Consider the following 13,636-nt stretch of genomic DNA (forward strand, 5'->3'; position numbering starts at 1 on the left):
TGGGATTAAAGGCCTGCGCCACCAGGCCCGGCTCTCAGCATCTCTTGCACCATGCCTGCCTGGATGCTGCCATGTTCCTACCTTGATGATAATGGACTGAACCTGTGAACCTGTAAGCCAGCCCCAATGAAACGTTGACCTTATAAGACTTACCTTGGTTATAGTGTCTGTTCACAGCAGTAAAACCCTAAGACGGGGCCCCAGCATTTATATAACCTCTGAAAAGTCCCCAAAATTCCAAACATTATACAATCACAGAAACTATCTGCAGCTGGTAAAACCACACTTCTGCTCATAGCATGAGGGAAATCATAGCCAGCTGCTACAAACAGTCCAGAAGCAGCCTCATATCCCACACCTGGGATTAAAACAAAACCATTCTTACAGTATTTCTATGCATGGTCACTACTGATTGGGATTGTTTCTTTGGTCTGTCACTGCTGCCCTGTGTGGAAGGGGACAGACTGGACATGGATGACATTTGTTCTCTCAAGGAAAGGTTCACATAGCCCTGGGCTAAGCTACCCTACTTCAGTACTCACATGCTCACAGAAGCACAAACTGATACCAACCACGCTGGAACCCCTTAGCCTCCACTGCAAGGAGCCTCCGAAACTTCCAGGGTAACAGCTCTGCTCTCAATGCCTCTGCCTCAGGATGACACCAAAAAGACTGTCCAAGGCATAGAGGGGCTAGAGACAGGGAGGATCAAGTGGCCAACGCGTACCAGTTGTCAAATCTGTCCTATCTAGTGAAGCCCCAGTAAGATCTGTTTCCCTAAGATGGGAGGACAGCCGGACGTGGCGGCACACACCTTTAATCCCAGCACTCAAGAGGCAGAGGCAAGCCTGGTCTACAACGTTGAGTTCCAGGACAGCCAGGGCTATACAGAGAAACCCTATCTCGAAAAACCAAATAAATAAATAAATAAAAAGATGGGAGGAGCACTTCTCACCAGCTCAGCAGCTGTACGGGGCAATGAAGAGGGCACTGGCATGCCCAGCCTCAGTCACTGCTTACTTTTCTAAGGCTGGAGCTAGGCTGGCCTTGAACTCCTCCTGACTCTCTGCCTCCACTGCCAGGTATGTGCTACCATGCCTGCTCTTTATGATGCTGGACATGGGATCCAGATTTCCGTATGTGCCAGGTGGGCATTCTATCACCGAGCCCAGCCTCTGCTTTTCTACTTCTTACCTGTGACAAGATCTTTCAGTCTATAGCCCAGGCCATCCTAACAGTTCTTTTGCATTATTGTGCCAAACACCCGAGGTAGAGTGAGCCACCAGGACAACTGGAGCCCTGTCACTTTCCAGGCTGGAAACAGCTGAACTAAATGTCTGGCCCACTGAGGGGCAGTGCTCCCTGCAAGCCATGTGCTCTGGACCTCATGTATTCCTCAAGAGGCCAGGAGGGACCTGGTTCCACAGATGGCCAGGTGGCAGCCAGCAGGCTGGGAAACATGAGGAAGGACCTCTTACTCTAAACACACCCTGCACAAACACTCATGTGCCCCATGAATAAAATGCAAGGTACGTCTCTTGTACCCCAGTCTCACGGATCTGATGGCATGCTGGGCTGTATGGCTGCTGTAGCTTGTGGTCACAGGTCACAGGACCTGCTCTACTGGGAAGTATGCTCTTTTTTTTTTTTTTTTTTTTGGTTTTTTCGAGACAGGGTTTCTCTGTGTAGTCCTGGCTGTCCTGGAACTCACTCTGTAGACCAGGCTGGCCTCGAACTCAGAAATCCATCTGCCTCTGCCTCCAGAGTGCTGGGATTAAAGGTGTGCGCCACCACGCCCAGCTTGAAGTGTGCTCCTCTCAGCAGGCCTGGGTGTTTCTGTTTCTCAGGCCACCATGACCCCTTACTCATCTCCTCCCAGTTCTGACTCACACAGCCTGAGAGTGGGTTTTGACCACAGACCACACTGTGGTGCTACAGTCTGTCTCAGGATGTTGCTTCCAGAACACCAGGCAGCACAAGCCCATGAGGGACACAGTCATCAGTTCGCTTGTGTGTACCATGAGGGAGGTGCTCATGTGCTCAAATCCTAAATGACCACAACTTTGATCAAAGGACATATGCTCCCCTTCATATGCTCCTCAGCGCTTCTGGGCTGGCTGGATGTAAGGTCTGCTGTACCCTCCTGCTCAGTCAACTCTGCAGAGGTGGGAGGTGGCAAGACTGACTGCTCACTTGCCACAGCTGCACACTCCCAGGGACTCCTGGGGCCCTACTGGCTTCATAATAAGCTGGCTGTGCTGGACATGACTATCCACTCAGACAAGGAACCTGTGAGCCATGGGGAGTCCCAACTAACTCTGTGTACTATGGCCTGTGGCTGTCAGTCCATCACCAGCGCAGATCAAAGGGGATTTGCAACAGGGACCCATATTCATGTTCCTACCATCCCCCATCCTCCCATCCTCCCAGGAGCTGGCTGGGCAGAGCTTCCTGTCATCAACCTGGGTCTGGGTCCTCCAGCTTCTCCTTAAGCCGGGGGAAGGCAGGACGCAGCGACTCAGGGTACTTGAGGAACACTTTGTACATGATCAGCACTGCCTTCTTCCTGATGTACGGCTTCGTGTGAGACATCTGTGGAGACAGAAGGGTGGCTGGTGACCCACTCACCTGGTCAGCACCTATGACTCTTCCACACCTCACTCCCTCTTAACACACCTAGAGCAGGCCCTGTCCCTGCCCTCTGTAACTGCCTGCCTTAAGAGGTGCTAGGCCCACAGGGAGATGCAGTCACTGTGAAAACTGATCTGGTTATAATGTGTGGTCCTGTTCCCAGGCTGCACTCCCTCAAGCCTCCTCCAGGATAGTTTTTGCACTGGCACTAGTGGTGGTGGGGTTACCCTTTGGCCCATCAGGCTCCGTGGGGCTCTCCATGCAAACCCGAAGAGCTCTCTAGTCCACAGGGCTGGCAACTATCTGGAAAGCCTCACAAGCTATACATCTACTCGGTGGGCTGGGCAATCTGTCACAACAGCTGCAGTCACCACAAAGGGGTGGATGCGCATGGAGGGTCCCAGTGGAGCTGTTTACAACAGGTACCTGCTAGATCTGGAGGTGACAGTGGGCTCTGCCCCCTCGTGGTATTCAACTTTTAGACCACCAGGCAGGATCCAGAGGACAAACCCAGGAGGAAGCAAGGCTGACTTTTGCTCTGTCCCAATTACCCCAGCTACACAGCAGCCACACTGAGGGCCTTTTTGCCTCCTCAGAGCAAGGGCTCAATACTGGGTTCTGGGCATCACTGGATGAAGGTAAACAGTGGCATAGGCACACAGAAACTCACCAGGGTCATGATGTCATTTGCCAGGTCTCTGGCAAGATCTGGGGTGACAAAACAGGACAGACCAGTCAGTGCCACTCCAGTGTCGTACTGGCTGGGGCTGCTCAGGTCCTGCAAGGGGACAACAGGAGGGTCAGTGGCAGTCCCTTGGGACTATCTGTATGTCTGTAACCCAGCACGAGGGAGCCTCTCACAGCTCCTCTACTGTCGTCAAGAACTGGAACACAGGTCAGAGGCAGAGAACACAGAAGAGCTCTGTGTAGAAGCTACCAGGTCTCTGGGCTCCTTGGGGACAGAGGTTCCTTTGCAAGTCACAACTCCTGGAGCCTGGCAATGCTATAGGGACCTTTTCTACTCAGCAACTCCCTCATGATACCAGGAACAGTCCTTTGGCTGTTCTGATCTGAGATGCTCTGGGCCAATTAGGAGTTTATCCTTCTAATGTATAGGGCCCAAGGCAGAAGTCTATGAGGCAACTTCTTCCCAGTGCCCTGACTCCCCACTCAAAGGCAGTGTACCTGGTGCGAGAGGGTATACCTCAGTTATGTTGTACATGGGGCATGCTCAGAGTGCTGGCTCATGATTATTAACAGAATGTTGTGAGCTTTAGGGACTTTCCCAGGCTCAAACAGCATCAGAAGCTATGATCAGCCCTTTACCCTCAGTGTCCAAAATTTGCAGTGCCATCTCCCAAAGGGACAGAAAGGAAAGCAGTGGAATCAATGAAAGCACTGCCCCCTTACTAGGAAACCACATCAGGAAGACACAGATGACAGGACGGCCTGGAGCTTAGCCTTGAGAGATCCATGCCCAGATCCCATGCTGGTCTAGACGACACAGAGGCTGCGGAGGCCAGGGACATGTGCCCTGCTGTGTGGGCAGAGATCTCAGCTGCACATACACCAGGTCCCAACCAGGACATCAGCAAGGTACTGCTATCCTTAGTAGGAGGACGCCTTCAGAAGCTGAGCTCCTGTGTCTTAGAGAGGAAGGCCTGACCCCAGCCTCACACACTGCAGGCATACAGACAGTGAGATGCTGTTGTGGCCAGAGGCCAGCCTCAGCCTCAACCCAACTGCTCACCTCTGTATCCTATTCCCCTTCCTCCCACAGCCTGGCCACTCAAGTCCAGCTTCTTCTCACAAGGCTCATGCATGCAGGAGCAATGCCCAGGAGCCTCCCTTAGAGGGCCCTAATCACTCAGACCCTCGCTATTCTCAAAGGCCTGGCCAGCTAAGGTTGTCTGCTCCCCCAAATAGCTCTGGGTCACCCAGGCCTCCTGCCTGACCCCATAACCCAGAGACACTGCCCATGTGGCTTGCAGCATAACGCCACTCAGCCCTGCACCTCCCACCTCACCCTTGCCCTCAGCCAGGCTCTATCCTCATCAGCACCATGAGCGCAGCTATGTTACTGTGGCTCCCATATTCATTCCTCTTCCACCTGACAGTTGCCTATAACACACGCCTGCCACCCCACACTGAGGGAGTCCTTGCTCCAACATTTGAGAACAGAGGGGTGCACTTTATGGCAGGAATTATAAAGGGGCTGAAACAAAGAGCAGCCAGCACCCTGTGGTCTTCAGCACAAGGTAGGCAGAGCAGGATGGTGTCAAGGAGGACTCATCCACTCCCTCCCTCACTCTCTCACACTCCAACACTTCCTCCCTTACACTCCCTCCCTCACACTCACACCCACTCCCTCACACTCCCTCTCACACACTCCCTCCCTCACACTCACACACTCATACCTACTCCCTCACACCCACTCCCTCACACTCACACCCACTCCCTCACACTCACACCTACTCCCTCACACTCACACACACTCCCTCACACTCACACCCACTCCCTCACACTCACACCCACTCCCTCACACTCACACACACTCCCTCACACTCTCTCACACACTCCCTCACTGACCATCTAGAGGCCTGGGAGCCAGCAGGCAGGCAAGAGCCCAGTGTGGACAGGGACAGGCTGTAGCAGTGTGCATTGAGCAGGAAAGGGAGGAGGGGCGTGTGCTCCAGCCTGAAGCCCTCTAGAATGTGAAGGCCCATGCTTGCTGAGACCAGATCTCTCATCTGCTGAGAAACAGGGGATGAGAGTAAGAAAGCCTTGAAAAGCTACCCCAGGAAGGTGGGACTGTCAGCTAGCTGATCTTCTGTGGCTCACTTGAGTGGCAGGAAAGCATCAGGGCCTACCTTTCGGATCTGGTTGGTGGTCAGCATGATGACGTCAGTACCTTCATGGAAGCACTGGGAGGCTGCAAGGTAGCCAACACGCTGCAGAGTCAACAGCCACAGTGTCAGAGCCAGAGCTACCTAAAGCCCCACCAGGAGCACTCAACAAACACCTGGAGCACTGAGGGTGACATCAGTAGGGCACCTGGCTCTCCAGCTGAGCACTGGGACTCAGGGTTCTGAGTCACCCTCACCTAGTGCTCCTCCCAGCACATGCAGATGGTTCTAGCTTCACTGCTGTACACACACGTGCACGGGGAGGCAGCACCCTGGTTCTCATAAAGTACCATTCCATCCCTCAAGGCACTTGCTTAGGGGCTGCGTGCTTTCAGCGTTATATGGCACACATACATGGAATAAAACAGGTAACAGGAGAACATGTCTAAAGGGACCAGTGTGCCCATCTTTGTCAACCAGAGGCTGGGAAATGACCAGTCGTGACAATGACCCCACCACCAGGTTACCAGAACTCTTGGGACAGCAGTGCTGATCAGCCTTAGCCAGGGACGCTCCAATCACACAGCCACTGCTGGGCACAGGGCTGCAGCCTGTGACTGCAGTGCTCAAGAGGCAGAGCCAGAAGACTGGCATTCAATTCAGGACCAATCTCAGCTACAGGGCATTCAAAGCCAATCCACAGTGTGGGGGACTGAAAACAACGGCTGCCCTAACAGACCACTGTTAAGCCATGTGGAGTGGCACAAGCCTTGAATCCTAGCACTCACTTAGCAAAGACAGGTCTCACACCTCAACAGCAGGGCCTTTGGCCAGAGGACACACCCTCAGGGTTACACCCATGCTTGAAGATCCCTCCTCCCTCACACAGAGCACATCTGCCTGCTGTGCATCCTAGGTCCTCACCTTGAATGTGAACTTGGAGGCACTCATGACTTCAATGATGTTGAAGGCAGCCCAGCTGATGTCATACCCAAGCATCTGTAACTGTTAAGGGAAGAATGGTGAAGGTGATTAGTACTCCGGAGACACGGGGGCAAAGGTTGCAGCCACACCAGTTACATTCACACCACATATGGAAGAACAAGATACACTCAGTCTGAACACATAAACTTCATCCATCACAAACCTCTGGGGGCTTTTATATCCTCTTCTCAACAAATGGCTCTGACAAAACTGGACATGGTTCAGAGAGAGAGAGTGTTCCTTAGGGGTGGAGCCCTGCCTAGAATCCCCTAGTGAGGGGCTTAGGGGCGTGGTCAAAGTGGGACCCTGACTAGCCCCTGGCTAGCAATCCCCCAGTGAGGGGCTGGGGGCGTGGCTCAGCAGGAGAGTCCTGCCTGGCAAGTGTGAGAGACTGGGTTTCCTATCTAGCACTTAAAAAAAAAAATACCAAGGAAAAAGACTATGGAATATCTAAGTCTAAGGGAACAAGTTCACAGACCACTAAAAGATGATGAACATTCACAGTGGAGAACATGATGCTACTGTCTGAAGTCCCAACATCACGGCACACAGCTATGTTGTCTGTGATCTGAGCTTGTCTGTGATGGAGATCTAAGGTAGAAAGACTGAAGATTCAAGCCAACCGAGGTCATACATGCTATAGATATACACACAGGCAAAATAGCAATATGTATAAAACAGACCTTTTAAAAAATTAAATAAATAGCCAGGTATAGTAATGCACGCCTTTAATTCCAGCACTTGGAAGGCAGAGGCAGAAGGATCTCTGTGAGTTTAATTTAAGGTCAGCCCAGTCTACAAAGTGAGTTCCACGACAGTCAGGGCTACACAGAGAAACCTTGTCTCAAAAAACAGAAAAACAAAACCAGTGTTAGTGTGAGGAGGTAGAGCACTTGCCTCTGGAGTACCAGGCTCTGAATTCAATCCAAGCACTGTTTAAAAAGCAAGAGGACTGGGTAAAGGTACCTACTGCCAAGCCTAGTGAACCGAGTTCAAGTCCTGCCACCAGGCCCTGAGAGGTACCCTTCATGCAAGCACCAGGGCACACTTGCACACACAGCAAAGAAAGAGCTGGCATGGTGAAACACGCCTGGTAACCCTAGCCCTCGGGAGGCAGAGGCAGGCAAGTCTGAGTTTAAAGCCATTTTCAGGACAGCCAGGACCAGAGAAACCCTGTCCCAAAGATAAACAAGATTAAAAAAAAAAAAAAAAAAAGTAAGTTTTTCTTTGAAAGAGTGAAGTATCCTGTGCCACCCCTGTGGTATACTTGAGTACTGAGAACCCAGCATGGCATGGTATGTCGCCTCCCGATCTAAGAAGGGATGGAGGCAGATGGCAATCACACTCATATACACGTGCAGCCAAAAAGGATGGTTCAGAGTCTGAGGTTCCCCACTAGGATCCCCAGCACCTCACATGCCCAGCCTGTATCCGCAATAGAAGCCATCAGGCAGGACTCTGCATGAACCTTGTGCTGCGCACAGCAGCAATGTCTGATGGATGGATGATAGGCAGGCAGGCAGGTGAGGCAAGAGGAAGGCACTCACGTAGGTGAGCTTGCAGACAGCGTTGGCCTTCACGGCGATGTTGTCCTGCTTCAGCTCCTGCTTGATCTCGTCAATGCACTGGGAGATGTACTTGGCCTGAGTGGAGACAGCAGTGTCAAGTGCAAGAATCGGTGTGATCTGGCTGCTGACCGTCAGCAAGCAGGTGCTCATGGGGAGGACGGACAGTTCCAGCTAGCCTGGATGAGGAGACCTGGCAGCTTTCTCTTCCTTCTCTGCAGCGTAGGGACCTGAACCAGGGCTGGTGCATGCCAAGCAAGCATGCTCTCCTGAACTGTCTCTCAAAGCCCAACTGGGCACCTATTTTCCACTGATAGGAAATGGCTATAACAGGAGACTCTTAGAGGTGGGAAGTGGACATGTGGAGGTGAGGGACCACAGTGACTGCTACTGCTCTGGGTGACAGCCTTTAGCTAGTTGAAGGTGAACTATTTTGGACCTAAGCAGTGGTGCCAGTCACACGGCATTCTACTGTATGGCCTGATGCCTATGGTCTACCCACACTACAGGTCCACTGGATCCCCTTTCCCTCCCATAGGCTGCGTTGCATAACCCCGCTCACCACTAGCATGCACCCTTGGCGCCCCCTGCACAAGCTCAGCAAATCTTCCAAACAACTTCTTGGGCCAGACAGGTCCATCCAAGAGAATTAGGGCACAAAGACCAGAGCAGAGCAGATGTGGGCCTAGGGAGTGACTCCTACCCCACTACCAGGACAAGCACAAATGGAGTCAAGCCAAGCCCCAGGAATGCATGAGCAGGGAGGAGGTGTTGAGGTATACCAGGGCATGGAATGACCCACCACCACCACCACATCAGCTCCCATGTGCCAGGTGCTGCGTGAAGAGGAACCTGGATCTTGGCTTTTTTTTTTTTTTTTCTTAAAAGATTTATTTATTATATTTATGAGTACACTGTAGCTGTCTTTAGACACACCAGAAGAGGGCATCGGATCTCATTACGATGGTTGTGAGCCACCTTGTGGTTGCTGGGAATTGAACTCAGGACCTCTGGAAGAGCAGTCAGTGCTCGTAACCGCTGAGCCATCTCTCGAGCTCTCTTGTCTTGTCCTGATAGTTAAACAGGTAGTCACCACTGACACTATTCCTCACTGTTCCTCAAATGCAGTCCAGAGCTGACCCACTCCAGGTGTCACACATCAGAGCCCTCCCCAGGCAAGTGTGGATATCAGGCTCCATCCCAAGTCCCTGTGAAGTGGACCTAATAGGATGCTTGTGGGGTCATCACTGCCCAGGACAGTCTCTAGCATTGGGTCAAAGGAACTACAGCTGTTAAGCACCCTGTTGACAAAAGATCTTTTTTTTAAAACAGGGTCTCATATAACCTAGACCACCATGCAATTGGGCTGGCCTTGAACTCCTGTCCTCTTTATGGAATGACAGGCATGGGCCATCAAGCTTGGCTTATCAGAATACTTTCCTGAATATTTTATGATCTAGACTGAGCCCAATGGAACAAATGTCAACTGTCACCACAACCTGCCTCAAGTAACTAAATGCCACTCAGGGATCCTCAGGAATGACTTTATCTCTCTTCAAAGATGCCAGGCTGTTAATGACTGAAAAGAAAACGAACTTCAGGCCAGACTTGTGGAAAGGACAGACTCTCAGCTGGACATGGGGTAGGGTTTGAGACACTCAGCAGATAAGGGCTCAGGCAAGGGTCTGATTTCCAGTACTCACATGCCCAGAACTCACCAGGGGTCAAGCAGGACCCAGGAGCTGGATGTCTGAAGTCCCTGTAATATCGCCCTGGTTTTCAGGAGAGAAACACTGCTGTCCAAAACACAACCCAAAATGACTCAACAATCAAGTCTGGTAGGCACACCTGTAATCATAGCACAGGAGGCTGAGGAAAGAGGATCGCCTCAAGTTCAAGGCCAGCCTGTGTTAAACACACCCTTAATCCTGCATTCTGAGGCAGTGGCAGGCAGATCTCCATGAGTTCAAACCCAACTAGGCTACATATTGAGTTCCAGAATAGCCAAGACTACATAATGAGACCCTATCTTGAAAAAGAAACAGCCTGGTGCAGTGGCGCAGATTTAACCCCAGCACTTGGGAGGCAGAGGTAGAAGGATCTGAGTTCAAGGCCAGCTTGGCCTACAGATCGAGCTCTAGGACAGCTAAGGCTACACAGAGAAATCCTGTCTTGAAAAACAAAAAGAAAAAAAAAGTAAGAAAGAAGAAAAGAAAGTCACAATTCAAGAAACAGCAAGGAGCTGAGACACTCGGCAGATAAGGAAGGGCTCAGGCAAGGGTCTGATTCCCAGTGCGCACAATGCACATTCACAGGCAGGCACTACATACACATGGCGCACAAACTTGCAGTCTTCATCACAACTGTTACGAGACACCAATGCCTCTGCCGGCTCCTTCTACGTAAGTCTCTCACCCTGCATGTGCCTACAGAAGCCGGTTAAAGCTTCCAGCTAGGCATGGTGGCACTTGCTTTTAACCCAAGCACTCAAGAAGCAGGTAGAGAAGCTGTTAGTTTGTGGCCAACTTGGTTCACAAATCAAGTTACAGGCCAGCCAAAGCTGTACAGTGATACCCTATCTCAAAATATAAAACAAAACACTACCAACAACAAAGACATGCTCCTGAAAACCAACTCTGCAAGCTGCCTTTGATTTTTGATTTCTACACACACACACGCCCCTATGTACATACACACAGACACTGACACAAAGTTACAGATGGTTATAAGCTAGGTCCTAGGACTCAAACCCAGGTCTTCTAGAAGAGCAGAAAAAATGTTAAGTGCTAAGCCATCTTTCTAGACCCCAAGACATTAAAACAAAACAACCACCACCAAAAAACCTCCTTCCAGCTGAGGCCATCCTCATAGAGCTGCAACTCTGTCTTGGAAGGCAGGGCTGGTCTCTCCTGTGGCTCCAGGTTCATCCCTTTCATTCCAGTACTTAAAAGAGAAAAGCAGAGGATGTCTCCGAGTTCAAGACCAGCCTCAGTTATCACGTGAGTTCCTGTTTCTAAAAGAAATGAAAACCAAGCCTGACTCCCTGTGTTTGATCTGAAAGAAGATGGTGGAAGAAAAAGGAAAAACACAACAAACCAACCCAGGGCAGACACATTTCTTTAGGAGCCCAAAGCAGCCTTTTGGCATCCCAGTGCCTGCTCATCACAGTGCTACCCCACAGCCCTTGGCCTTTCCTCACTGTGTAGTTTAAGCTGGCATTAACGTGGAACATTCTGCCTGGGCCTTCTTACGGCTTGAGGTGAATGCCAGCTGGCTTTGTGTAAGATGGCTGTTTTCTCAGGCTGATAAGAAGGCAGCAGCCAGACCTGGAGAAGCCAAATAGTAACCAACAGCCCAGCTGGGACTTCCGGGTTGAGTGCCAAAATCCTGGGTCCCTAGGTGAGCCTGGCAAGGGTGTTGTTATAAGACACAAAAAATACCCTCAAGTGCCTGAGAACCTCCAGCATCTGCCCGTGAGCAGACATGGCAGGAGGGCTGGCAAGCAGTGTGACTCACATTCTGGGAGAAAGGCACACATTGGTGGCAGGTAAAGAGACACAACACACAGGAACTGGCCCATGTGTGCATATCCTCACAGATCTGGAGCCTTGAGCTTCACTGGGCTTCAGTCTAATAGTGACAAGGCTAGTGTCCTGAGGTTCCAGGAAGCACCCACATCCTGCTTGCCCTAATATCCAGAAGCCTCACATCTTAGTTCATGGCTCCTTCTTTCCCCTAGACCTGGCAGCAGTCTCCCAGGCTCTGTCTCTTTCCTCTCCCTGCATCCCTAGAGGACCTGATGGCAAGAATGGGTCCAGATGATCCAGAATGATGCCCAGCTCAGAGGCCCCTGTTTGACCCGGTATGCACAGTCCCTTCTGCCACTGAAGGACACAGGTCCACAGGTCTCACAATTAGCACAATGGTACCTCTGGTGGACAAAAGTCACCTCATATCACCCAAAGTCAGAGCAAGAATGAGCCAGGAACTGTGGTTCCTATGGCTACAACAGAGAAGGCAGAAAAAGCTACAAGACAGATAAGTCAATGTGGATGCCTGGGGAGCCTGGAAAGTAAGGGGAATTCTTGAGACTAAATGGAGCCAGTCCCAGCCTGGGGCCCAGAAAGCAGCATAGGAAGACTAACACCTGATAGAAAAAGGAGCTTATGCCTCTGCATAAGCAAGTAAATAGAGCAGAGAGAACAGGACCTAAGGAGTTGAGGCAGGAGGATCTTAAGTTCAAGGCCAGCCTGGGCAATTTTTGCATAACCCTGTCTCAAAATGAAAGTAAAGAGAGGGTTGGAGTGGGACTCAGGGGTGCAGCCCCTGCCTAGAACCCCCCAATGAGGGGCTGAGGGTATGAGGTGGCTCAGGGGTAAAGAATATGCCTAAAATTGGTGCAGACCAGCCAGTACCACAAAAAGGCCAACCTGGGCAACACAGCACAACTGTCTAAAAGCAAAATATTAAAATAAAAAAAATAAGAGAGCACGAGCCATTTCTGCTGGGCACAGAATGACCATTGTAGAGCAAAGGACATAGGCAGCCTGAGGTACAGGTCATCCCAGGGCTCAAGCCTCAGGAACAGCTGAGTTCCCAGGTCTCCAACTGACCCTTGGAGTTACCAGCCAAAGGGGAACAGCTAAAGCCCACAAGATAGCTACAGCAGAGTTTCAGAAACAACTAGGCCGCACTGATCACACCAGGCAGGGGTTGGGGCTGGGGCTGGCACAGGTTAAACACAGTCAGCTATGCTGGGATCTGGCGGACTGCAGAGAAACTTACTCCAGGGGCAGTAGGGGGTCCCTGCAACACCAGGGATACTCAGCTTGTGTTTTAGTTTTCTGCCAGGTACCTGACAGAGATGTAGGGGCCCTCATGGCTGCTTATAAACACTCATGGAAGCTGTGGATTTGAAGGAGTGGGGGAAGGTGAGTAGAAAGGATACTTCCTGTTTTTATTTAATAACATCAATTGTATGTTTAAAAGAAAATTGAGGAAGAGTAAGCCTGACATGCCTTTAATGCCAGCACTCAGGAGGCAGAGGCAGGCAGAACTCAGTAGGATGGAAGCCATCCAGAGCTACATAGTGAAGCCTATCTCACAATAAAGATGGAGGATGTGGGGTTGGAGAGAGAGATGGCTCAGAGGTTAAGAACACTGTCTGCTCTTCCAGAGGTCCTGAGTTCAATACACAGCAACCACATGGTGGCTCACAACCATTGTAATGGGGTCTGATGCCCTCTTCTGGTGTGTCTGAAGAGAGCAATGGTGGTGTACTCATATGCATAAAAATAAATAAATAAATAAATCTTTTAAAAAAAAGATGGAGGATGTAGCTTAGCAACAGAGTGCTACCAATGTCTACAGGCTCTGAAGTCAGACAGTGGAACGTGGTAAAAATTAAAGGGTGGAGATGGAGAGATGGTTCAGCAGTCAACAGAGCTTGCTGTTCTTGCAGAGGACCTAAGTTGGATTCACAGCACTCATGTTCGGTGGCTTACAACTACCTCTACCTCTAGGTCTAGAAGATCCAATAACCTCACCTGCCTCTGCAGGCACCTACACACACAACGGACACACAAATATACACGTAAGAAAAAGGAATCT

General features: G+C 50.8%; 1 protein-coding gene across 1 annotated transcript in view; it reads right to left on the minus strand.

The window, feature by feature from the left end:
* The window catches only part of Ap3d1 (adaptor related protein complex 3 subunit delta 1), a 35,384-nt gene that overhangs the window by 18,641 nt on the left and 3,107 nt on the right, over positions 1-13,636 (minus strand). The window contains exons 2-6 of the mRNA XM_021204496.2: positions 8,009-8,104; positions 6,402-6,482; positions 5,502-5,582; positions 3,302-3,409; positions 2,463-2,592 (exon numbers count right to left, since the gene is read on the minus strand). Coding sequence (XP_021060155.1) covers positions 2,463-2,592; positions 3,302-3,409; positions 5,502-5,582; positions 6,402-6,482; positions 8,009-8,104 — 496 coding nt within the window. The remainder of the gene's footprint in view (positions 1-2,462; positions 2,593-3,301; positions 3,410-5,501; positions 5,583-6,401; positions 6,483-8,008; positions 8,105-13,636) is intronic.

The sequence above is a fragment of the Mus pahari genome, chromosome 9, assembly GCF_900095145.1.
Source record: "Mus pahari chromosome 9, PAHARI_EIJ_v1.1, whole genome shotgun sequence".
Classification (NCBI taxonomy): Eukaryota; Metazoa; Chordata; class Mammalia; order Rodentia; family Muridae; genus Mus; species Mus pahari.